We start from the raw sequence: 23,626 nt of genomic DNA on the forward strand, positions 1-23,626 counted from the left end.
CTGACCCGGGTGCAAATAAACTTCGCGCCGGACACGCCGAACGTAGTAAGAGGACGGCGCCGATCGGGAACGACGGAGAGGGAGGGCGGAGGAGGAGCACTACTGCAAGCGCGGCCAGCTGCCAGGGCTACTGATTAGTCTCATTGGCCTCGAGTCTGGGGGAAAATGCAGGTTAACCTGAATAGCCTTTTAGCCTTTTCAGTCCGGTTGGGCCTGACCACCGGTTACTTGGCCGCATTGGGACTGAGGGTCGGGGTCAGTCTAACCCCAAACGGGCAAGGTCTGCAGTTCCAACGTCACCCTGGGGCTTAACCCCTGGTGGGCGCTAGTCCTTTTCTGGCTGCCTAGACGGGCTAGGCACTAATACTGGAAATGGGATTGGCTCAACCGACCAAGTGGCGGGAGCTTGGTCCCCACGTGGAGAGCAGATAAACTGGTAAACCTTAGCAACCGCCACTCTATCTCATTACCAAATCGTTTCCACTTTTTTTGTCTCTTTCTGGTTTCTCCATCGTGTGATGGCCACCACGAAACTGGTCAAAATGTCTTTTCTGCTCATTCTCGTTGGTCTGTTCTTGTTGCCTTCGTTTATCAGCTGGAACTCGGCGGCGGTGCCCGGATTCATCCGATCCTTCCTCTGGTGTTCTCTCGTTTCGCGCTCTCACTCTTGGTGCTCTGGGCGGACGGTTCAGTGCCTGCGGTGAATCTCCGTCCCGCTCCATTCAAAACCCTCCCTCTTCCCTCTTGTTCCTCGCACTTCCAGACTCATCCTCTCTCTCTCTCTCTCTTTTCCTCCTCCCTCCCTCTCCCCCTCCCCAACTCTTCATCCCAAGGCAACCGGTGTGTGACAGGGCACTGTGTGTTATACTTACTCTGCCCTCCTCCACCCAACCGCCACTTAACTAAATACCTCCGCCCTCCCACCACTACCTACACCTCATCTATCACTTAGCTCTACATAAAAACAAAATTATCATCATGGGTTACGGCGACGAAATCGCCGGCATGGACAACAAGTCCCAGAATGTCATGGGGGGTGAGAAGTACGATGGTGACTTGGTGGAGAAGATGAGCGAGGGCGAGCGGAACATCTACGAGGCCGGTATCGAAAAGTACAACCGTCTGGGATGGAAGCGCCTGACGGTTGTGCTGATCGTCGAGGCCATTGCGCTGGGTAGTTTGTCCATTCCCGGCAGTTTCGCTACCCTTGGTATGGTTGCCGGTGTCATCTTGACCGTGGGTCTGGGTTTTGTCGCCATCTACACCAGTTACGTGGTCGGTCAGGTCAAGCTGAAGTTCCCCGACGTCGCCCACTACCCCGAGGCGGGACGGCTGATGTTCGGTCGGGTTGGTTACGAGATTGTCTACGTGATGCTGGGTCTGCAATTGCTCTTCCTGACGGGCTCCCACTGCTTGACGGGTACCATCGCCTTCATTAACATTACCGAAAGCGGCGTCTGCTCCGTCGTGTTCGCCGTCGTCTCCGCCATCATCCTGCTGCTCTTCGCCATCCCTCCCAGTTTCGCTGAGATGGCTATTCTGGGCTACGTCGACTTTGTCTCCATCATCGCCGCTATCCTGATCACCATGATTGCCACGGGAATCACGGCTTCCGACAGCACGGCGGGTCTGTCCGGGGTGAACTGGTCCGCTTGGCCCAAGGAGGGCATCACCTTCACGGACGCCTTCATTGCCGTCACCAACATTGTCTTCGCCTACAGTTTCGCCATGTGCCAGTTCTCGTTCATGGATGAGATGCACACCCCCAAGGACTACGTCAAATCCATCTGGGCGCTGGGTCTCATTGAAATCGTCATCTACACGCTGACGGGTGCGCTGATCTACGCCTTTGTTGGTCAGGATGTGCAGAGCCCCGCCTTGCTGTCCGCCGGGAGCATGGTGAAGCGTGTGGCGTTTGGGATTGCGCTGCCCGTCATCTTCATCAGTGGTTCGATCAACACGGTGGTGCTGGGCCGCATGATCCATGGGCGCATCTTCAAGAACTCGACCATTCGCTTCATCAACACCAAGATGGGCTGGATCACCTGGCTGGCCCTGATCACCGTCATCACCTGGGTGGCATTTGTGATCGCCGAGGTCATTCCCTTCTTCTCGGATCTGCTGTCCATCTCCTCTTCGCTCTTCATCTCGGGCTTCACCTTCTACTTCCCCGCGCTGATGTGGTTCTTGCTGGTGCGCGAGGGCAAGTGGAACACGCCCAAGAACCTGATGCTGGGGGCACTGAACCTGTGCTGCCTGATTATTGGTCTGGTGACGCTGGGGGCTGGTACCTATGCCAGTGTCGACGACATTGTAAGACCATCCTATCTTCAATTCATCTCGATGATTATGATGCTAATATTCTTATTTTTCTAGATTCTCAACTACCGCAACGGTTCCGTTCGTGGTGTGTTCACCTGCGCTGCTCCGGAGTAGAGCCTTCTTTGTGATTATTTCGATGGGGAGGCGACCCCGACCGGTGCCCACCTTTTTTTTCTTCCTTGTTGTGGGAATCGGTCGGAAGTCGCTCTCTCCCCACCCCTGCAAATACCCCCCACCCCAACTTACTGCATTTGCATTTGATGTACATATGACTCGATGTTTATGATTTGGATTTGTGAATACATTTACGAGCGCCCTGTTGATACACGAGCGGGTCTTTTCCTGTCATCTTTGCTCTGATATTTGTTCCGCCTCTGCACCAGCACTATACCTCCCATGTGTTTTGATTTGGCGATAGATCAAGACCCTCTCGCAATAGAGTTCTACATTCTTGATTATTATCATCATCAAACAGATAAGCCTCGTATCATGTAGATAAGCCTTGTGGTGGCGTTGTCTTGCCCACGGGATCGAGTCAAGGTCAAGGTTTGCGCAATGCTCGGATGACGCGGGGAGGGCGGAGGTCCATGCCACCGCAGGCAACATGCAACGTCACAATCACGATCCCCCCTCCATCCGAACGAACCGGCCGAGCAGAGAACGAGTGGAAGAAATAAGCACGCCATCGGATCAAGTTCCCGCTGAGGTTGCGTTGGATGGATCCAGCGGGGTCCCATCCCCAGTGTCCACTTCTTTAACGAATGTAGGATGTCATGATGTAGTGGATCGCCGCTGAGGTGAGATGGGCTGATACCACGAACTATTACTACTTCGCTGACTGCAGTGTGTGATAGATCGACATGATGATGATGGGGACACTTGCATCTCTGCTACTGGATAATACCATCGTCCAGTCTGGCTGCATCTGGTCTGGTATTTGTTGTTCCCAATCATCATGTGGTATACTACTAGTAGAGCACAGATATATATACTACTTGTAGTAACAGTGAATTCACTGCACTACTACCATGAATTTCATGTCAGTGGTGATAACCAGCCATGGATAATTACTCCCCTGCTATATACGGCGCCCAGTCAGGCTTCCACTATCCCCAGCTTGGATGATGATGGCCTTCACACTGAATCATACCATGTCATGTGCATCTGCCGACCAGTTGCCGAATCAGTCACCACCATCATGTGACCTGTACATGCACTCACTGCCTGAGTCATTGTCCTTAATGCATAACTAATGCATGAATAATGAAAGAAGTTCACTCCTATTCTTGTTGTTCTTCTACCTGAAAGACTCCTTTTCCTCTCCACCATCCACAACCAGCAATCTATCCCAAGTTAGCTATACCTCTTCGGTCCCTATCCTCACCCCCCTTTGCATGTACTTAGTGTAGCCCTATACCAACACCATCCCCCGTAACGAGTATAGGTTTCGCATGCCAATATTAGATCCATCAACTTGACATCCGATCGACACTCACTAGCTGAAACCCTGCCAATCACTTCCTCCTCGGCTGCCCCGTATTTCCACAACTGGAGCTGCTATTTCTATCATCCGGCATCCGCATGTCTCACTCCAACACCTCCATCAATATGCACGCTTCAGCTTGCTGTCGGCCTTATAACCCCGGGCTACTCCGGGTGGGAGTTGTCCTCTTCATGCTCCTTCCCTCATAACAGCAATTCCATCTCCATATTTCTCCATCACTTTCAATCCCATCGCCAGCATGAAATTCACTGTCGCCGCTGTCGCTGCCTTCGCTGCTGGAGCACTGGCTCAGAATGTCCAGATCGCCTCCCCCAAGGCCGGCCAGACGGTCCAGGCGGGACAGAAGGTGATTGTTCAGATTGAGCGTCCCGTAAGTCCTGCGTCGTTGTTACTCTCTCAACAAACCCGAATGACATGAAATGCGTCGTTTCACTAACCAAGATGTTTTGCGAATAGACTCCCCCCACCAACGTCGAGGAAATGGCCATCGCCATCGGCCTGCAGTCCTGCGCCTCGGCTACCTGCTACCCGGCCTCGGAAGTCCTGGGCCACGTCCTGTACAATGGCGCGTTTGACCCCGAGTACCACGAGTGGTACTTGCCCCAGTATCAGAACTTCACCGTGACCATTCCCGAGGGCACGGCTTCGGGCAAGGCGGTGCTGGGTGTTGCTCATGCTTCCCTGATTGGAGTAAGTTGATCGCCATTTCAACCGGTGAACCTCTGCTGATTTGCTTGTGCTCTAGGCTTCGTTTGAGCCCTATCTCCAGACCCTGAGTCAGAACATCACGATCGCATAGGTTGGTGCAGTGGAGGTATAGGCGGGCTTAGGGGGATCGCCTGATTGAGTATTGTGTACATAGCAACTCATTGCATTAATTGAAGCAAATAATCATTTCTAATGAACGGTACACGCAATTCCTCCCGCTGATATAGCTCGTCGCGGATGGTGGTGATTTAGCGCCAATCACGCCATCCCTTGCATTTCGTTTGCACGACAGATCGGCATCCAGCATCAATTCGAATTGCATTGTCCAATGGAAGACCTGATTGATAACATCTCAAGTGGGGTGGTGGTGTCTTGACAGAATACATAAATAAAAAGCATACCTTCGCGGTCCCGCTACACCGTGAATAAACCACTATTATTTTTACAACCATGAAAGGACTCTCACTTCTCGCCTTCGCCGCTCTGGCGCAGGCGTCCATCGACTCCTTTGCAGCAATTGGAAAACCAGACACCCAGAATGTCCTACAGGACCACCATGTAGCCCATCACTCCTCCAGCAGTCGCCCCAACATCGTATTCATCCTCGTCGACGACCAAGACCTGCAAATGGACTCCCTCCACTACACCCCACGAATCAACCACCACCTCGCCAACCAGGGCGCCTTCTACCGCAATCACTTTGTCACAACGGCCTTGTGCTGTCCTTCACGCGTGAGTCTCTGGACAGGCAAGCAAGCCCACAACACCAACGTGACTGAAATCTATCCCCCATACGGTACCCACTCTACTTCCAACCGCACTGCCAGAAAACTAATAATGAACAGGAGGATACCCCAAATTCGTCGCCGAAGGCCACCACGAGAACTGGCTTCCGCTCTGGCTCCAAGCCGCCGGCTACTCCACCTACTACACAGGGAAACTCTTCAACGCCCACACCGTCGACAACTACAACGCCCCCTTCGTGACGGGCTTCAACGCCTCCGACTTCCTCCTCGACCCGTATACATACCAGTACCTCCGGCCTCACTACCAACGGAACCAGGACCCCCCAACCAGTTACGAGGGCCATCATACCCTCGAAATCCTCTCCCAAAAGGCCCTGGGATTTCTCGACGACGCTATCTCCAGCAATGACCCATTCTTCCTAACCGTCGCCCCAGTGGCACCGCACTCCAACCTCAACATGACAGACGAGTCCGACACCACCACATTCCGCTTCTCTCCTCCCATCCCACTAGAGAAACATAAGCATTTATTTCAGGATGCTAAGATCCCCCGAACCCCCAACTTCAACCCCGACCATCCCAGCGGAGTCAGCTGGGTACGATCCCTGCCGCAACAAGATGCCGAGAGCGTCGCCTACAATGATGAGTTCTACCGCGATAGACTGCGTTCGTTGCAGGGGGTGGATGAACTCGTGGAGGAGATCGTCCTCCGACTAGATGATGCGGGTATCCTGGATAACACGTATATCTTTTATACCTCGGATAATGGGTACCATATTGGTCAGCATCGGTTACATCCCGGTAAGGAGTGTGGATTCGATGAGGATATTCGTGTGCCGATGTTTGTGCGAGGGCCTGGGGTGCCGAAGGGCGTGGAGGTGAGCGCGGTGACGACGCATATTGATCTGGCGCCGACGATTCTGGATATTGTCGGTGGCGAAGCAGAGGGAGAGTTGGATGGAGTTGCGATTCCGTTGACGAGAGAGGAGATTCATGCTGCGGATGCGGATGGGGGCAGACATGAACATGTTAATGTTGAGTATTGGGGATGGGCTGGGTTTGAGGGTGCGTTTGGACGGGATGGTGAGTAGTATTTATTTTTTCCCCCTGTCTTATACTACTGCTTGTGAGGAAAGATGCTAATGGAGTATGATAGAGAACGGTGGACCGGCTACCTTCATCAATAACACCTACAAGGGGTTGAGGCTGATTAGTCCCGACTTTAACCTCTACTACTCTGTCTGGTGTAGTGGGGAACACGAACTCTACGATTTGACTGTATGCCACCCTCCTACCACCTCTCCTTTCCGTTAACTACACTGACATTATATGTACAGACGGATCCTTACCAACTGCACAACCTCTACCCAAACCTAGCAGTATCCAAAATAGGATCCTACTCGGCCGTCAAAATATCCACCCGTCTCGATGCCCTCCTTATGGTGCTTAAATCGTGCAAAGGAGATACCTGCATCCAGCCGTGGCGGACTCTGCATCCTTACGGGGATGTGCATAGCTTGCTGGATGCATTGGACAACACGTTCGATGGGTTCTATGTCCGTCAGGTCCGGGTGCAGTTCGGCTGGTGCGAGCATGGATATTTGCTCGAGGCCGAAGGGCCGCAGGTGCCGCTGGCATATCGGCATACGAGGTGGAGTGATTGGGTTTGATGGGGGTGGAGTACTTGCATGATCTCAAAAAGCAAAGGAAACGGCAAGAGTGATGCCTGGAAAAGTAAAATGCAGTGGAATAAAGAGTGATTTGTAAATACCGATTCCCAGATATTTGAGAGTGATATCATAGAAGATCCATATTTTATGCTTTTGAAGCTCACAATCCTATCTTTATTCTGCTGAACATTTGTAAATCTCCGGGAGCAACGCTTACAGCCGACTCTCCCTCCCTGGCTCACTCACCAACTTCACCTTCTGCAACGCATTTCCATCCTTGAACCCTCTCATCAACTCGTTCGACCCCTTCTCCCCAGCTCCCAACTTCCGCCACTTGACCAGCTCCAGTAGCTCCGATTGCACTTCCTCCACGCGATCCACCACCAACTGTCCCAACACCGGTAGGAATTTGAACCCATGTCCACTCCCCCCCGTAGCTACCATCACCCCCTTCTTCCCAGGCACCCGATCAATCACCCAGTGATTATCATACGAATCTGTGTACCAGCATAATCGCGTCTGCGAAATCCCGATCCCCGCCTCTTTCAACTCGGGTAAATACCGATCCAAGAACCCCTGAATCACCGAGACAGACTTCTCCGGTAACCCGGACACAGACGGGGCCGTCCACTTGGTGATCGGGGCACTGCGCACCTGTCCATCTAACTGCACCTGGGGATGCGTGTATTTCGTTCCGCGGTATCCGATCTTCAGCACCCCCCGGTCATCCAGAGGGAAGCCGTACAGGTTGCTATTCTCCCCGCTGCGCACGTTCCATTGGAAGACCGGGAAGTTGGATGCCGAGAATCGTTGGCGGAGTGGAGAACCCTCTGGGATTTGGATCATCGCCACGGATCCCGCGGTGGTTTCGCAGAGCCCGTCCATCTCTGGGACGAGGGTAGGTGTCCATCCGCCGCAGGCGAGGATGGTCAGGGCGGCGGTGTGGTGTTTGCCATCTGCGGTGCGGATCCCGGTTACCTCACCATTGGATTCGAGCAAACCCTCGAAGCGACCGGCTTGTCGATCTAAGATGAGCTTGACACCTAGTTGCTGCGCTAGGTGAAGTGCGTAGCGACATGCCTTGTCTGCGTAGACGAATCCCCCGATCATGTCGAGGTACCCGCTTGGTTGTTGTCCGTCGCGCGATAGGTGGAAGGGGTCGACAGCGTAGCCGTAGCCATCTACCTTGGCTCGGGTCGCCTCTTGCGGGTTGGAGGCAAACAGGTACTGAGTGTGTCCGAGGCCTGCTTTGGTCAGGTTCTCTACTGAAGCCTTTTCGAAGGGGTTCAGGCCGGCTGCGTCGCCGTGGTCGCCGAAATGGTAGTTGCCGCAGTTGACATAGATGCGTTCCTTGCTAGTCATTCCCGGGGGAAGAGTGCTTCCCTTGGCAAGAGACTCGTTCCATGTCTCCCATGCTTTGATTGCTTCGAGCGTGAAGTTCTGGTACCATGTTTCGTGGCCGTAGGCGGCCCGGATGATCTTGTTGCAGTCTACAAATTGTCATTAGTAGGGGAACATACTTTTGGTGCTGTGAGAATACCTGCAGATGCTGCATCACAGCCACGGTCAAAGTCGTAGAGCGTCTCGTGGTAGGGCTGACGGTCAAAGACGGTGACGTTGCGATACCCTCTCCGGACCAGATGGATGGCGCTGGAGAGGCCGAACACGCCCGCGCCAACAATGGCGATCGGGGCGGTCTTGTCGAGGGGAGTAGACATGGTAAATGTGCGGTAGATACACAGCGAAAGTTGCACGCTTATCAGGGCCAATGCGATTTATAGTCGAAGATTGGTTCAGACAGTGGCCGCTGCCAAGCTGTTGATAGGATAAAGTTGGTCGTGCGGAGAAGGGCACCCCCACTCTTTATTGCTGGTCACACTGATAACGCGGGGCTGCAGTAGACACGGGATGGATGGACCTTCCTGGAAGCAATGGAGAGGAGGAGGATGATGCCAGAAGGAAGAAGATGATGTGTTCCAGAGAGGGGTTATCTATCATCGCCATCGCTGGCATCGGGCTGGCCCGCCTGGGCTTCCCTTTGCGGCAATCCAACCCTGATATGCGTTGGATTTACTCCTCACGGCGGAATGATACGAAGAACAGCCAGTTTGATGCCATCTCCCATCTTATCTGTATGGTGGCATCAGGATCGATAAGTGATGGTGATGATATGCCATGTGATCGTTGTCACAACAGCGAAGATGATAGTGAAGTGAAGCATATATGCTCGGGCTGATCCCGGTCGTCCACCCAGTGGCCCTCTTTCGATGGAAGGAAACCCCTGGGAATTGTCTGAGGTGTATAGTTGACCACCGTCTCATTGTAGCCTTCACCAAAGCCAACCATGGACACGCAGAAAGACGACTACAAGTCACACGCTGTCGCAGAAGAAGCAGGCGTCGTAGTCGGGGACTCTGTTCCCATCGACGCCGCAGCAGAGCGGTCAGTCGTGCGCAAGCTGGACTTTCGGTACCTACTATACCCTCTTGCCTGCTAAAGAGATGCTGATCTGCAGACTGCTTCCCGTCCTCTCGCTCATGTACTTCTTCAACTCCCTTGACCGCTCCAACCTGGGGAATGCCAAAACGGATGGCCTCGAGAACGATCTCCACCTGGTCGGAAATCAGTATAATGTCATCTTGGCTGTCTTCAACGTCACCTTCTGCTTATTTGATCTCCCGTCCAACTTGATGTTGAAGAAATTCAGTGGAAAGGTGATGTTACCGTTGATGATGATAGGATGGTAGGTTACCCTTCTAGTAAGTATGTCCAACTTCGCTAATCATGACACCAGGGGTTCCATCACACTGCTGCAATGTGCCGTGTTCAACTTCGCAGGCCTGTTAGTCTGCCGTTTAATCATGGGGATCTTCGAAGCAGGATTCTTCGGTAAGTAGAACCCCCCGTTGCTCGTCTGCTTTACTGACCGCGTCAGCCGGGGTGATCTTCTACCTCACGCAGTTCTACAAACGCAACGAGATTGCCTTCAGACTGAGCATCTTCTACGGCATGGTCACCATCGCTGGTAAGTACCCCTCGCATAATAGCGTATTCTTCTAACCACTCAGGTGCCTTCTCTGGTCTCATCTCCTTTGGCGTCTTCCAAATCAAGCACCACCTCCCAGGCTGGAAGTACCTATTCCTCATTGAAGGCGGTGCCACCCTGATCATTGCATCCTTTGCGCTTTGGTGGCTCCCTGCCAGCGGCGCTCAGTGCCATTGGTTCAATGAAGCCGAAGCTCGCGCAGCCCAAATGCGCCTCTTACGGGACGGTTCAGTGCGGACGGGTGAGAAGCTCTCAATTACCGAGGCCTTGGCCGCGCTCAGTGACTGGCGCGTGCTAGCATGGGCTGTCAGCTGCTTCTGCTACGGCGTCGCTCAAACTTCCGTTAGTAATTTCCTGCCGCAGATGGTGGCCCTCCTGGGATATTCCACCATTAAGACGAATCTCTACACGGTGGCGCCGTACTGTGTGGGTACAGTCGTGCTCTGGATCATTTGTCTATCATCTGATCACTTCCGGGAACGTTCCATACATCTGGCAGGCTCGCTGATGATTACCTTTGTCGGGTATATCATCTTGATCGCGGTGGACGCGTCAGAGCACCAGGGTGTCGCCTACTTTGCCTGCTTTCTGCTGGCAGCCGGGGCCTTCGTGCCCAGCTCCGTCTTCCATAGTTGGCACACTAATAATGTCACCGACGAGTCGCAGCGTGCTGCTACTGTGGGATTCCTGGTGGGCGCGGCCAACTGTGCTGGCATCCCGTCCAGTCTGGCATTCAAGGCAGATACAGCCCCGCGATATAAGCCGGCGCTAATCGTCAACTGCGCGTTTCTTCTTTTCGGAGTGCTGGTGATCCTGGGGATGGGGACGTATTTCCGCTACGATAACCGGCGCCGCGATCGCGAGCAGGGGGTGAGACTCACCGCGGCGGACGTGTCGACCAAGTCGCTGGTGGGCGGGTGGAAGGATCCGAATTGGCGATGGACCGCATGAGGTCAGATATTGCAGACTATTATGTTGTTGTGGCCCTACAGTACGGCCATATGTAACCATGGGTGTGCCCGTTATGGCAGAACAAGGGTTTTCGACGTCGGCGTAGTAATAACCAATAAACCGGCTGAGATGAAGTCATTCAGCGGCCCGCTGTTTCAAGCTAGTCTCTTGGCCACGATAAACTCTGATAAGCATCTATGCTCTTCAATCGGACGAAGAATGATGCTTCCATTGTTACTGGCTGCAATAAGCCTCAGCTCCCCCGCGGAGAGGATCACCCGGACGTCCGAGCTGACTTTGGTGTACGACCCCAAAACCGGACAGCTTGACTACGGCGACAGGGGTTGAGCCAATCTATTTGTACAGCGTGTTTCCCAACGGACGACCGTTAGGGCGGCTGATGCGCCCCATGATTCGCCGGGAATGACCTTATCGGGGCTTATCCTGAGCTGTTCGAAAGGCTGACAGGCACCAGGGATATGCAAGCCATAGCAAATTCAAAAGTGACATCCATGCTTCCCCCTCTTTCTTTCTCATTTCCTCTATGAACCGAATCGGTTCCATGTCTCATCATATCCTTTCCTCATGGCTGCCAGCGAATACACGCCTCTACTCGAACCCTCCACACGGCCGCAAGACCGGTCATCGCGATGGCGGGTTCTGGCATTGATCTGTTTCATTGTCCTGATCCAGGACTTCGCTGAGTATCTCTCTCAGGCGCCCCAGACCGAAATTTGGCTCGAGGTCGTCACTCGCAAGTTCTGTCCTGTAGGGCAGGATGGGCCGGAATGTCAGATGGACCGCGTGCAGAGGGAGGTAGCCCTCCTGCAGGGCTGGAAGGATACGCTGGAGCAGGTCCCGGGTGGGGATCATTCTCTTCAGTTACCTGGAAGCTCGACTAACACATACTAGGTATACTGTTTGCAGTCCCCTATGGCGTGCTGGCCGACCGGATCGGACGTCGACCGGTCTTGCTTCTATGCGCGGTGGGATTCACGCTGAGCGATACGTGGACCAAGGCTGTCGGTGAGTGCAGATACTATAGATTAGAACCTGCTAGGTCTCCATAACTGATGCTGTTGATTACCGTTCAGGCTGGTTCTCCGATCAGCTCCCGCTGCGACTGATCTGGCTTGGTCCGATAGCTCAAGTGTTGGGTGGCGGCACGCAAGTAGCCACCTCCATTATGTATGTCATACTCGCTGATCTGTTCAGCGACGAAGAGCAGTAAGACACCTCCATTGCCCTAGTGGATGTTTGCCTAGCTCACAGAGTCTAGGATCACGGCATTTCTCTACGTATCGGCCACGGTGCTCGTCAGCGAGATTCTGGCCACCCCGCTTAGTGCCCTGCTCATGACGAAAAACATCTGGCTACCGTATCTACTATCACCGGCTTTCAATGCTGGTGGTGGCCTCCTTTTGTTCCTCTTACCGGAGACACTACCACGGACCCCACCCGGCCAACCGTCGTCCTCGGAGCAGGCACCACAACGACAGACTTTCCGGGGGCGCATCAGATCTGGAGTTGACGAGCTGAGCCGGTCAATTGCTGTGATTTGGCGACATCGTCCGGTGCAACTATTTCTGGTGGTGTTTATTGCGTATCTGGGAATGCAGGTGATGAAACTGCTTCTGCTCTTTGCTGCCGACCGGTTTCATTGGACAATTGCGCAGGTGAGTGGGACTAGAAATAAGTAAAAACGATATGGCCAGACCTAACATTTGTTTCTAGGCCAGCTTCCTCATACCCGTACGAGGGTTTACTAGACTACTCCTGCTTCTCGTAATCCTGCCAGGCATATCGCGCTGGCTCATACAGCGACGGCGCATGTCCCCATTCACCAAGAACACTAGACTGGCTCTGACGAGTAGCGCTTGCATGGGCGTAGGATGTCTGCTAATTGCGCTGTCCAGCCATCCGGCGGGCGCAGTTTTGGGGCTGGTCGTGTATGCGCTCGGTTCGGCAATGCACCTATTTGCTCGGCGCATTATCACCTCGCTCGTTGACGCGCATCACATGGGTACGCTGTATACGGCGATTGCGGTGATGCAGGGAATCGGAGTATTGGTAGCTGGGCCAATGATGGCGACAGCGTATGGCTGGGGATTGGCCCAGGGTGGAGTGTGGACGGGGGCGCCGTTTTTGCTGGTGGGTGGACTTTATGGGGCGGCTGGGTTGGCAATCCTCCTGGGAAGTTGGGAGGGCTGCAAGGACGATCTGGAGGATGGAAGATGCAGCGAGACTATTGGCTAGGACAGACACATCATCGCTACTTTCACAGCACTTTTAGTCTAGTATAAAATAAGCAATTGTGGTACCTAGTTTGACTGAAGCTTGACAGTTTTAGTTCATTGTTGAAGCGCTGGACCGACCACTAGAGAGGCATATCGGGAGGGATAAAAATAGATCCCCCTATAGTAAGTAGATACGTCCTGGGGATCATCGATGTTTACCGATTCCCAGCTGTTGGGGGGTGATGCGAAGATTATCTGTAACTGGGAAGCCATCACAAGTGGTTCGCTGTAGAATCATATCTCATGACGCGAGCTTTTATCCACAAGGAAAGTGCAATATCCCGTCGTCTCTGATGGATGCTGCGATGAAGAGGCAATTCGGAGATTGTGGGCGATTGTTGGTGCCTGGCCACTAGCCCTGTTCGGGTTGATTTGCTGCCTTGCTGGCCTCACCCGCTCACCTGATCGCACCTGATCGATCCATTCCGAATAACCTCATGAAGACTCTTTACCTCTCTCGCTCCGTCTGCATGGAATCAAGCACTCCAAGATTAATCATCTCTCAGCTTATTCTTCATCCACCCAAATCGGCATCTGCATACCTGTCAAGCCTTTCGTGACGATCATCAAGATCATGAAACCCACCGCCAATCACTGCCACTTGCACGGCGCCCGATCCTTGGAAATCGCCGTGGCTGTCCGACGGGCTTGATTTGCCAACGACGCGTCTTTCCCCCCGGGCTAGCGGCCACTAGTCTATCCATCGAACTCCATCCATGGCTTCCCTCGGCGAATCCAGCCGCCGTTTCGCCCAAGCCCGGCCCCCACTGGTCATCAGTCGGTTCCTGTTTCAAAGCTGCTATTTTTTGCTCCTGGCCTTTTTCTCTCTCTCCTGACCCACCACACGTCCAGTCCAGGCTGATTTGATTCCCGACGCCGCCGCCGCCGCCGCTGCCTCGCCCATCGCTCTTTCTCCTGAACCGTTGCTTATCCTTCCACTAGACCACTCCGCCCTTCTCCTTGTCCGTCCTTACTACCTCCACCAGCATACTCTCGTTTCAACGCTTTGTCTTGCTTTCTTTCATCTCAGTCGCCCACCATGCAGTTGAAGTCCATCATTCTCGCTTTGGCTTTCAGTGCCTTCGCTCAGGCTGCTACTATTCATGGCTACTCCGAAAAGGACTGCAAGGGGACCAACCCCACAGATTCCAGTAGCTCAAAGACAGATACGTGTCTGACCCTGGAAGCGAGCAATTCCAAGTCCCTCAAGGGTAGCCCTGGTGACTACGTCCTTACGGCATTTGCGGAAACGAGTTGTAATGGCAACGGCTATGCCCTGCCGCCCGGCAAGTGTATCAACGGCGACAAGTTCACGACCTACGAGGTATGTGCCTTGAGAAGGATTTGATACGGGTTACTCTGGGGTTGCTAACAGAACCGAACTATCTAGGTCCAATTCATTCCCATCGCCAAGCGAAGCAACGCAACGGCCCTGCTGGAGTTGTACGCCGACTACTACGCCGAATTCCCCGAGGAGGCCGAGGAGCTTAAACGCCAGCTGAACGAAGCGTAGGGGCAGAAGATGGACGCCACTGTACAATGAACCTGTGGAACTCTGCATAGTTGAATGCCTCGATTATTCTTTTTGAAGTGTTTGGAGTTTGGGATACCATATCTGCGACATTATTACTAGCCCCATGGCACGGATGACAATGCAAGCTATTCTCGTTTCCACTGGAGTCACATGGCAGGAACACTGGTGTCTACAGATGATCGGTTAGATTGAAAACCTGCATTGCCATGTTGCAGGTCGGATGGGATGCGTTTGGAATGGAGCCGATCCGGATGGACATCAAATGACTTGCCGATTTCTGGACTTCATGCTTCTAGCAGGCCATGTATCGTAGCTCGTCAATTACATGAAATGGCCTGGAAAAGCGATTCGGTAGAAACTGGTGAACCGGCCTAGGAATTGGACCCTTCAGCGCCACTTCAGTGACTGCATGTCCAAAGAAGTGAAGATGGATCAAGTCCTATGAATGCTAGGCTTGGAATGTGTAGAGCGGAATGGTGGTCTTATTAATCGTCGAGAAGACATTTAGGATCTGATCACCATGGACGCTTTGGACGAGATGGTGCAGACAGCAGAATAATTGTAATTGGATTTACTGTTAGCAAGCACCGACCGGTCTACGATCAACAACAATTACAAAACGATCGCATAAGCGGATGGACTTTCATTTCAACTATCGAGAACTCATTGCTTCAATATTCATTCTGGTTTCAGTTCGGACAGAGCAGCCAGCAACAAAGAAACACTATGATAATGCAATCTTGAAGAGGATTGTCTCAACCCGCCATGGAGATAGCTTAAATAGATCTACCTCTAGCAGAGCAGCGCCGACCACTCCTCTTGAGGCCCAGTATACTCGGCCGTCGGGTCCGCCAACCACCACAGCCGATCGGGCGAGGTGAGGATCATATACGCACTGATGATGTTCATGCAGCTGCAGTCCGTATACTTCTTCTCATACGCCTCTCCGATGGCCGGCACCCGCTCCTGCCAGGTCATCGCATCGTAACCCTGGCATCTCGGACACTCCTTGAAGTGGAGCACGCAATGCTGGAGCAGGTCATCGTAGCGTTGCGGGTTCTGGCACCGGTCTCGCAGTGAATAGTTCCCTGGCTGGGCACTGCGTCCCACGGCCTTCAACATGGGATTCATGGCATTGAGCACCGCATCGCCGTACGGATCCACCCCGACACCGGGACTGTTCTTGTGCGGAGGCATCAATTTGTCCAGCAACAGCCCGGTCTGATACCGCGCCATGTAAATCTGCCAGGCCAATTCGCGCCCTGCCAGATGAATAGCCCACAAGGCGCCGTTGTCGAGCGCCCACGCCCAAACATCAATGCAGAACCGTCGCACCATGGCCGTGCTCGGCACTCCTTGGTGCACGCTGACAATGGTTAACAGATTGTAGTATTCCTTGGCCATATTATCATGTCGATAGTCGCAGATATCATGCATGACGGTGGACGCAAACGAAATGGCGTCGACTTCCTCGTCCGTGCCGACGATCTGCGACTGTTCCAGCTGCGCATGCAGGGCTAATGCACGGCCCGCCGAGTTGATCAGCCGGTAGCTGATGCTCCGCCGCTCGTCGTTGGGGAATTTCAGCTGTTGCGCTTTGGGGTGCAGCACGTCCAGATACACCGACTGCACGCACATCAACCATGCATCCATGATCTTGCGATGCGGGCCGGGTCCGTGGTCTCGGTGGACATGCTCGATGTACTCGCTGACGCGCTGGGTGCAGATGTCCAACACCACGGGCAATTCGCCGAGGAAGTGGAGATAATCTGGGAAGCAGGCCAACATGCCGGCACTGCAGCTTCCGTGCACGCATTCATGACAGAGTTTGGTGTTGTCGGACAGACACCAGGTAAAGCCGTAGACTTGCTCTGCCACGGCGTGCCAGAAGGGGGTGTCTGGGACGTCGAATGACTCTCTCAGGGCACGAAGGAGATACTCCCCACGAGGCAGGAAGCCCAAACGGCTGGGAGCCGCTGTGGCGAGGAGCTCGGGATCAGGAAGGTCCTTCAGATCCCGGGTCCAGGCCAGACATTCATGGAAGATGGCGGCCCGCATGTGTGGATCATAGATGCCCACGGGGTTGCGAGCATCGAACAACTGCAAGCCAATGGTGGGCTTCCAGGCCTTGCGAAGATCAGTTACGATCCTCATGTCTTCGGAGAGCTGACCGGCTACCTTCTCGAGGGGAGGGTAGAGGTCAGGTCCGAAGAGAGCAGTTTGAGTGGCAGTGGCCATTGCGAGGGCAGCGAAAGGAGAAAGGTAGAGTTTTTGATGGATACAACGAAGAGATTGAGTGCTTGCTGATGATTGATTACTTGTAAGAGTTCAATCTTGATGGATATAAGATCAAAGGACTGTTTGGAAAAAGGGGTCCTTATATACCTTTCCTCGAGTCCTCCGGATTCCAAGCAATCCCGATGACGTCCTAATGGCGAAAAGCGCTTTGACAATGGATACATATTGCTTCCTGTACCGTGCTAAGATGGGTATACACCATCGGCTAGAAGTCCTGTGAAGGTAGGATTGAGCAGACTTGGATGGGTTGTCGCACGGCCCTAAGAAGAACGTACACTATCCCGTTGTGGCAATTTGGATGAGTCTGAACTCCACCAGGTCGTGCGGTACTACGAAGATGGTGCAAAGTCTACGTCCGGAGGGAGAAAGTTCAAGGAAGTGGTTGCTCTTTCGTGCGATACGCTAAGGAGCTACGCGGTCGACTCGTACTACATCCAGTGATAGCCCAAGATGGTTTTCATGGAAGATGAATTCCACGGTCTCATGGTTTCGCGATTCAGCCAATACTCGTCAAGGAACATTACCGCATGAAGTCCCGCCTCTCGCAAGGGTGTCTTTAACGGAGGTCTGTGACCGCTAAAGCTATCGAGAACGTGCTATCAGGTTCCCTTTGCCTTCTCAGCGGCGGGTGCCCAGGTGCCTTCGTAGATAGAGGGCACACAAAATCTGCAAGACCACGCGCACAATGGGGCAGGTAGGCGAAAATACGGTGAATGAATCAACGTCAATCTTGGATGGTATGTAGTGGCATCCCAGCGCCTGTTCTCAGTGTTTTTCTGCTCAACCTGGCAGTTCTGAACCCTACAAGACAGTCCAGGTTGGTGCCATGCAGGTGCCACGGAACCTGCAGCGGCACAACCGTGGAGCAGCATGAGGAGGGCCGTCATCTCACAAAGAGGTACTTGCGGGTGTTTTGCCAGATTTTCAGAGACTAGAAAGTCGACGCCTGATGTAGATACCTACTCCATCGAGGAGGACTATTGCACCAAAGAGAATCAAGGACATATCTACTTAGACGTTCATACTCGTATTGCTCAAGCAAAGTTGGAGATCATGTGTTTAATTCGTCGTTATCCGGCTGACGTATTCACCCAAGCCCGGTTTAGAGCAATGCTATTCTCTCTATCTCTATAGAGACTGTTGTAACGACATGACCACCTGCCAACAGCCACAGGTTAGAAATCAAACACCTCAGTGCTTTGACTACACAATCTGACATATACGATGCTTCTTCTATCCGAAACCATCATGAATCAGGACAACGCAAGTGCGCAGACGGATATTGAACAAGACGTGAGTCAGGATGACATCTGTGCGCTGCGTAAGGGACATATTCCCTGAGGATTACAATACACACAACACACGATCATCAAAAGAACTTCTGTAAAGGGGTGTTCTGTAATGTAGAGTCCTTGGCGGTTCCTTGGAGCCTGTAGTGCTCATTTCCCAGAATAGGATAAGAATAGCAGATCGCATTATCTTCATGATTCAAACTCATTCAGTGTACCACGCATGGTGCGTCGTTTGCGTGTCATGTTCTCCGAGAAAATCAAAATCAGAGCTCGAAGCAGGTTAATAACATAGCCACAGCATATAAGCTGCAATACTGCTGCAGCAGAGCCAGATTCCCTTACATGCCCGTTTTGACCCGTTCACTGACCACATGTTATTCGAACTCCTGCATCTAGAACCTGTTTCTGCATCCTGTCGGGGTGTATATCTATCAATAATGTATTTGACAAACTCCTGTCTTCCAATGGCCGTCTTGCAATGAGCAAATCCCGAGAGTATGTACTTCTGTCCTGCAGCACACGCTAAAGCGTAAAAATAGCCCTCACATCGCTGTAGAAGCGGGGATCGGCATTTTGCGGTGAATATCGACACTGTACCGTGAAATGCTCCATCAATTGAGATACAGGCAGTTCCCAGTCAGTTTCGAACAAGATAGGAACTCTGAGAGCACGCAAGAAAATCATGTAAGTCGACCCCACCGATCATCACACGAACAATTTGCTTTGCTTATTAGTGGATACAGAGTACGGTTCCACTATTACATCCTAGGGCCGATAAAAGTTATGGAGAAGGTCCGTTGAAAGTCAGATTAAGAACTCGTCATTGTTTTGGAGATCGTTGCCTACACCTCCATACCATAGGCGTTAAACTGTATGCTCCACCCGTCAAGAGCTGGAACTGCCACGCTTGGGCCTAGGAGGGGTAACCGACGCGCCCTGCGCATGTAATATCCGTCCGAGATGCAACTGGGCCCTGAGTGGCCCCTAATCCCATTCCCGGGTCTTGAAGGAATGCAGCCACGGGGAGCACAGTCACATGCATATACGCATGAAAAGTAACATGTTTGATTAGAGCGATCCTTATTCCGTGCTCCACGTCACGGGGTTATTGAGTCTTGATATCTTGATATTATCCGAGTGAGACTCGGCGGCAAGGCTCGAGGTTGTGTCATGCCCGCCTCGTCGTACTCTGGTTGGCTTCAAGGACCATCAATCCTGATAAGAAAGCGAAGACAGGAAAACCAATGGCTTGAACTACACTTGTGTTGTACGAATCTACCGGTTGACGTCACATGGATCAGGCAGCCCTCTTCCCCATACACTACAAGGCTATCGGATACGCAAGGAGTAGAAGCAAGGTGGATATCTGGTATGCTTGTACCGCTCTGTCCATCTGCGTACGTCTATTTTCGGCCGAACAAATCACGTGAAATGCGTTTGGAGGTAGTTACTCTGTAGTGGCATATGCAAGCAGCTAGGGACCCGAGGAAACGCTGAAACAGATGTTGTTGGAACGAAAAGGTCAGGGAAACCGGAATACATTGTAGAGCATCGCTGTATACACCACGTCGCGCCGCATCGCATCACAGTTCCACCATGGCCAACGTTCAGAAATTAGTGTGCACGGATCGCTTCGGTACCAGAAAGCTGGACTCAGTGGGCAGGTGAAGATCCAAACCTTCCCGAGCCATGAAAGATCAGCATCTCCACTTTGGGAAGATCACAGGGGATGGCGCCAATGACGCTTACCAGTCAGGCCTCCTCCCTTGCGGGATGTGCTGAACGGCTGACCCCTTGGCGCATACGTCTTCTGCCCATGGGCGCATCCTGGACCATGTCTTCAACCGCTGAATTGCTCTGGAAGATACGACCGATGGCAGCCAGACCCACCAAGAGAGTGAGCGGCAATATGGTGATAGTGCACAGAGATGGCTCGCCAGAAGCGGCACACGAAGCCAGGCACACTGTGCTCGCCAAAACTGCCGAGAAGCTCATGATGAGGGCTGTGCTAGTGGAAATTGGGGTACCAACGTTTAGAGAGTGGAAAGGGAAGTAAAAGCTCGGGGTCCGTGTCAATAAAAATCAGATTTGCAACTACGGAGGCAGAAGGGAAAGGATGAGGCTAGATTTATAATGAACTTCTTTGCAGATGATGTGATGGACATTACGGCTATTTTATCCTCTCTATCGACCATGTTGGACGTCAGCATAAATACAACAGTCAAAAGGCAGTAAAGTTAAATTGCAACATGGTCCTTTTGAAGACTTCGTTCGTACTTTATCACATCCGGTTTTGGAACAAAGTTCTGTTGGTGCATTGGACATGCCTTAACGGGAAATTTTCCAAAGTTAGTACCTCTGCTGAACGAAGAATTCCTTGAACCTGCAAGACAACGATGGATGACAAATAGCAGACCCACGAGGCACCGCCTGCATTGAATCCTGCAGGGCTGGAAAGGCGGAAGATGGCAAGATGCATAGAGGAAGCATACTCGCTCAGCTGGCTACCCAACCACCGTGGAGGACTGTTCCAGCCAGGATATGGACATAATCAAGTTGTCCGGCTCAAACAAAATCGCTCATGACTTCCAGCTCCTAAAACCTAAAATGTACGATTTGCGCACTTTGATGATTCTTGACGTCGGAGAATTATAGACAGTTTCCGGTCAGTTGGGATGAGGATGGGCACTTATGCGCGCCTGGCGGAGTTTGTAGAGCATGGACCCCATTCGGACATTTAGAGAATGCTTTGGTCATTTCAGGTGTACTCTTCGTATTCTAAGTTATTCTACTCTGATAGATCTAGATGTTTGGTCTGCAGAACTTATATTATTTTAAATGCCTCTGGAACCCTCATGGCCTACTAGCTGTTGGATTCATCATACTGCATCAATCATCCACGTTCCCTGTTGGTGGCAATCCCATAGCAAGGCATTAAGAAATCCGCAAGACCTTGATGAAAGCACATATCTGACGCAGGCAGCTTCTAGAACACAATACGTGCGCCTTACGCAGTCAATGCACAGGCTCATAATCAGGGTTTGGAATACGGAGTGGTGGGGAAATTGTATCTGGGGATGATGGTGACGTTCATTGGTGGCTTAACGTGTGATTATATTCAGATTAGGCTCAGAATAATTCTCACGACGCTCAATCTGGAAGTACCTGGTGTCCTCGGTGTGAAGAGAGAAAGGGTAGTATGACAGTGTATCTAAATATCTATCATGGTCTATTCGAACTTCTACCAAATGCAAATGTCTATAGCGAACGTCTAAGCAGTTAGTCGGAAGAGAAACCCCCGTTAAATGCATACCCCATTACAGGCCCTGCCTCAGTCATAACCGTAGCACAGGTAACCTCCCTGGGTGTTCATCACCTCGGCAATAGTGATGTTAGGCATGATGTTGAACGAGGAGAGTTCGTAGTGAAGGGTAGCGTTCTGCCAACCTCCAGCTGGTTCCACGTTGGCCGTGTGATTCAGAGTCGGACCGCTGATGTCGTACAACCGGTTGATGGGATCTTGCTGCTGCCACTTCCACCAAACCCGATCAATGTACATGTGGTGCATGAAGAAGATCGGGTCGCCGGGCGAGCTCTTGATATCTGCCATCTGTGCATTTCGTCAGTCAGTATCCTGCATACGGCTGGATTCTTACTAGGAAGTGTCACATACCACACCACCAATGTAGGTGTGTACACCCTTGTGGGGAATGTTGGAGATGCAATTCCACCATGGAGCATAGGTGTTGTAAGCATTACACATCTCTAGCACGGTGCTGTTGGCGTTGGCAATCGCCTTCTCGGTGTTCCATGCGCGGCGCAAGCAGTAGTCCGTGTCTTCATCACCCGGCCCAATGTGCAAAGTGAGGTTGGAAAACCGACCATCGCGCACACAGTTGTCGGACCCGGTACCATTGCCTCCAAAGGCATCGGCTCCCCACATCGATGATTGCCACATGTTGCCGCTATCGGCATCCTTTTGCTCATCCCACCAGCTAGAACGATCTCTGTTAGTCTCCTGGGCTAAGAGAATGCCCCACAGGGAAATGGGAAAAATTGCTTACGGAATAGGACCGTCGTATCCACACTCGTTACGAAGCAGGGCCTCGTAGATGTGCATGTAGTAGCGGTGCCAGGGGAGGAATTGTCCCTGACCAGGCTGTTAGTGAAACAATAGGCTTATCGCGAGCCATTCAGGTTGACCTACCACATGGTGGATGATATCCGCATACGCCGTGTTGGTCATTCCACGGTGAAGGGCCTGGAGGTCACTAAACCGACTGGTCGTTGCTGTCAGACCGGATTCGGCTGGCTTGTTCATCAAGCATTGAACCGAGTCCAGAAAACTGTTCTGCTCGTGCGTGGTCAAGTGGCGCCATTCCTTGCGGACAGTCATCTTCTCGCGAGTGCAGTTGCGGCTGAAGAATCCGGGAATATCATACGAAGTGGTCTCCGTGTGGTCAGTTTTCATAGATGAATGGGGGACTGCAGCAGCAGAGGTAGTGGCTGCCAGAGCCAATGCTACCAGGAACGAAGGGAACTTCATCCTGTGAAGTGGAGTAGAGGAAAGGTTTCAAAAGATAGAATTATAAGATGGAGAGAGCGTGTGATGCAGAGAAAGAGAAAAGATGCTAATGAATGTGAAAAATAGGGTGATACTTGAAAGAAAAGAAATAGAGAATGAATGACAACCTAAAGAAAGGAGACTTCGACATCACAGCTGTGATCCATGGGCTTTATACTTCTCATCGTTGGAAACCGAGAGACCCGACAAACATTAAGGGAACCTTCAAAAACATCCTTTCATTCTGCGATCGGCATTTAAGGGTATGAATTGGGAAAGGTCTCGAAGATTTGTTCCATAAGGCTGGCAAAGCCGGTGACATGGGAATGGAGGAGCATACGTCGAACGGTCCACATCAGTGATGATAGCGGATTGTATTTCAGGAAGCCAAGGTTTCAGCCACACCCAGACCAAAACATATTGACTTCCTTCTGACTCGGCTCCTGGCGTCTTTTAGCGACAACGAAGGGCACAGGTTGTTGAGACGGGCGAGCACATAATCCTGGACACTACATAATGGTAACACGGATACAAGATGATCAGTCAAGTGGACGCTTACCACAAGCATCGAATTTACGCACGCTCTACAGAGAACTTTGAAGAACAGGGGAGGATGGGAAAGGATACTCTATAGTTGGAGACATTCATCAGACACGAGTGGATGTGGAGCAACGCTATTGACTATTCACGGATT

General features: G+C 52.2%; 13 protein-coding genes across 13 annotated transcripts; 8 read left to right on the top strand and 5 right to left on the bottom strand.

The window, feature by feature from the left end:
* Nucleotides 1–978: 978 nt before the first annotated feature.
* An15g07550 (uncharacterized protein) lies at nucleotides 979–2,436 on the top strand (the record flags this gene model as incomplete). Its single annotated transcript, XM_001397239.3, has 2 exons — nucleotides 979–2,313; nucleotides 2,377–2,436. The coding sequence occupies 2 exons, from the start codon at nucleotides 979–981 to the stop codon at nucleotides 2,434–2,436; spliced, it is 1,395 nt and encodes a 464-aa protein (XP_001397276.1).
* Nucleotides 2,437–4,064: 1,628 nt separating this feature from the next.
* Nucleotides 4,065–4,625, top strand: An15g07560 (uncharacterized protein; the record flags this gene model as incomplete). The annotated part of the gene is made up of 3 exons (XM_001397240.3): nucleotides 4,065–4,196; nucleotides 4,283–4,516; nucleotides 4,572–4,625. The coding sequence occupies 3 exons, from the start codon at nucleotides 4,065–4,067 to the stop codon at nucleotides 4,623–4,625; spliced, it is 420 nt and encodes a 139-aa protein (XP_001397277.1).
* Nucleotides 4,626–4,984: 359 nt separating this feature from the next.
* On the top strand, nucleotides 4,985–6,950 carry An15g07570 (uncharacterized protein; the record flags this gene model as incomplete). Its single annotated transcript, XM_001397241.1, has 4 exons — nucleotides 4,985–5,330; nucleotides 5,380–6,363; nucleotides 6,437–6,558; nucleotides 6,618–6,950. 4 exons carry the CDS (start codon nucleotides 4,985–4,987, stop codon nucleotides 6,948–6,950), a joined length of 1,785 nt encoding a protein of 594 aa, XP_001397278.1.
* A 213-nt stretch (nucleotides 6,951–7,163) lies between these two features.
* Nucleotides 7,164–8,668, bottom strand: An15g07580 (uncharacterized protein; the record flags this gene model as incomplete). The annotated part of the gene is made up of 2 exons (XM_001397242.1): nucleotides 7,164–8,440; nucleotides 8,491–8,668. 2 exons carry the CDS (start codon nucleotides 8,666–8,668, stop codon nucleotides 7,164–7,166), a joined length of 1,455 nt encoding a protein of 484 aa, XP_001397279.1.
* Nucleotides 8,669–9,294: 626 nt separating this feature from the next.
* Nucleotides 9,295–10,947, top strand: An15g07590 (uncharacterized protein; the record flags this gene model as incomplete). Its single annotated transcript, XM_001397243.1, has 5 exons — nucleotides 9,295–9,419; nucleotides 9,466–9,693; nucleotides 9,745–9,839; nucleotides 9,886–9,975; nucleotides 10,019–10,947. 5 exons carry the CDS (start codon nucleotides 9,295–9,297, stop codon nucleotides 10,945–10,947), a joined length of 1,467 nt encoding a protein of 488 aa, XP_001397280.1.
* Nucleotides 10,948–11,532: 585 nt separating this feature from the next.
* An15g07600 (uncharacterized protein) lies at nucleotides 11,533–13,203 on the top strand (the record flags this gene model as incomplete). The annotated part of the gene is made up of 5 exons (XM_059744820.1): nucleotides 11,533–11,809; nucleotides 11,860–11,973; nucleotides 12,042–12,135; nucleotides 12,227–12,623; nucleotides 12,682–13,203. 5 exons carry the CDS (start codon nucleotides 11,533–11,535, stop codon nucleotides 13,201–13,203), a joined length of 1,404 nt encoding a protein of 467 aa, XP_059602634.1.
* Nucleotides 13,204–13,478: 275 nt separating this feature from the next.
* Nucleotides 13,479–14,148, bottom strand: An15g07610 (hypothetical protein; the record flags this gene model as incomplete). Its single annotated transcript, XM_059744821.1, has 4 exons — nucleotides 13,479–13,678; nucleotides 13,767–13,862; nucleotides 13,954–14,029; nucleotides 14,086–14,148. The coding sequence occupies 4 exons, from the start codon at nucleotides 14,146–14,148 to the stop codon at nucleotides 13,479–13,481; spliced, it is 435 nt and encodes a 144-aa protein (XP_059602635.1).
* Nucleotides 14,149–14,283: 135 nt separating this feature from the next.
* Nucleotides 14,284–14,757, top strand: An15g07620 (hypothetical protein; the record flags this gene model as incomplete). The annotated part of the gene is made up of 2 exons (XM_059744822.1): nucleotides 14,284–14,568; nucleotides 14,635–14,757. 2 exons carry the CDS (start codon nucleotides 14,284–14,286, stop codon nucleotides 14,755–14,757), a joined length of 408 nt encoding a protein of 135 aa, XP_059602636.1.
* Nucleotides 14,758–15,570: 813 nt separating this feature from the next.
* On the bottom strand, nucleotides 15,571–17,016 carry An15g07630 (uncharacterized protein; the record flags this gene model as incomplete). Its single annotated transcript, XM_059744823.1, has 1 exon — nucleotides 15,571–17,016. One exon carries the CDS (start codon nucleotides 17,014–17,016, stop codon nucleotides 15,571–15,573), a length of 1,446 nt encoding a protein of 481 aa, XP_059602637.1.
* Nucleotides 17,017–17,209: 193 nt separating this feature from the next.
* On the top strand, nucleotides 17,210–18,417 carry An15g07640 (hypothetical protein; the record flags this gene model as incomplete). The annotated part of the gene is made up of 8 exons (XM_059744824.1): nucleotides 17,210–17,267; nucleotides 17,313–17,347; nucleotides 17,395–17,513; nucleotides 17,642–17,770; nucleotides 17,822–17,893; nucleotides 17,997–18,131; nucleotides 18,211–18,250; nucleotides 18,334–18,417. 8 exons carry the CDS (start codon nucleotides 17,210–17,212, stop codon nucleotides 18,415–18,417), a joined length of 672 nt encoding a protein of 223 aa, XP_059602638.1.
* Nucleotides 18,418–18,557: 140 nt separating this feature from the next.
* Nucleotides 18,558–20,059, bottom strand: An15g07650 (hypothetical protein; the record flags this gene model as incomplete). Its single annotated transcript, XM_059744825.1, has 7 exons — nucleotides 18,558–18,685; nucleotides 18,768–18,873; nucleotides 18,966–19,029; nucleotides 19,215–19,341; nucleotides 19,648–19,771; nucleotides 19,851–19,922; nucleotides 20,009–20,059. The coding sequence occupies 7 exons, from the start codon at nucleotides 20,057–20,059 to the stop codon at nucleotides 18,558–18,560; spliced, it is 672 nt and encodes a 223-aa protein (XP_059602639.1).
* Nucleotides 20,060–20,097: 38 nt separating this feature from the next.
* On the top strand, nucleotides 20,098–21,571 carry An15g07660 (hypothetical protein; the record flags this gene model as incomplete). The annotated part of the gene is made up of 5 exons (XM_059744827.1): nucleotides 20,098–20,391; nucleotides 20,475–20,570; nucleotides 20,783–20,926; nucleotides 21,016–21,130; nucleotides 21,384–21,571. The coding sequence occupies 5 exons, from the start codon at nucleotides 20,098–20,100 to the stop codon at nucleotides 21,569–21,571; spliced, it is 837 nt and encodes a 278-aa protein (XP_059602640.1).
* Nucleotides 21,572–21,699: 128 nt separating this feature from the next.
* Nucleotides 21,700–22,914, bottom strand: An15g07670 (uncharacterized protein; the record flags this gene model as incomplete). The annotated part of the gene is made up of 4 exons (XM_059744828.1): nucleotides 21,700–21,978; nucleotides 22,042–22,363; nucleotides 22,433–22,527; nucleotides 22,576–22,914. The coding sequence occupies 4 exons, from the start codon at nucleotides 22,912–22,914 to the stop codon at nucleotides 21,700–21,702; spliced, it is 1,035 nt and encodes a 344-aa protein (XP_059602641.1).
* Between the last annotated feature and the right edge of the window lie 712 nt (nucleotides 22,915–23,626).

This window comes from Aspergillus niger (genome assembly GCF_000002855.4).
Source record: "Aspergillus niger supercontig An15".
Classification (NCBI taxonomy): domain Eukaryota; kingdom Fungi; phylum Ascomycota; class Eurotiomycetes; order Eurotiales; family Aspergillaceae; genus Aspergillus; species Aspergillus niger.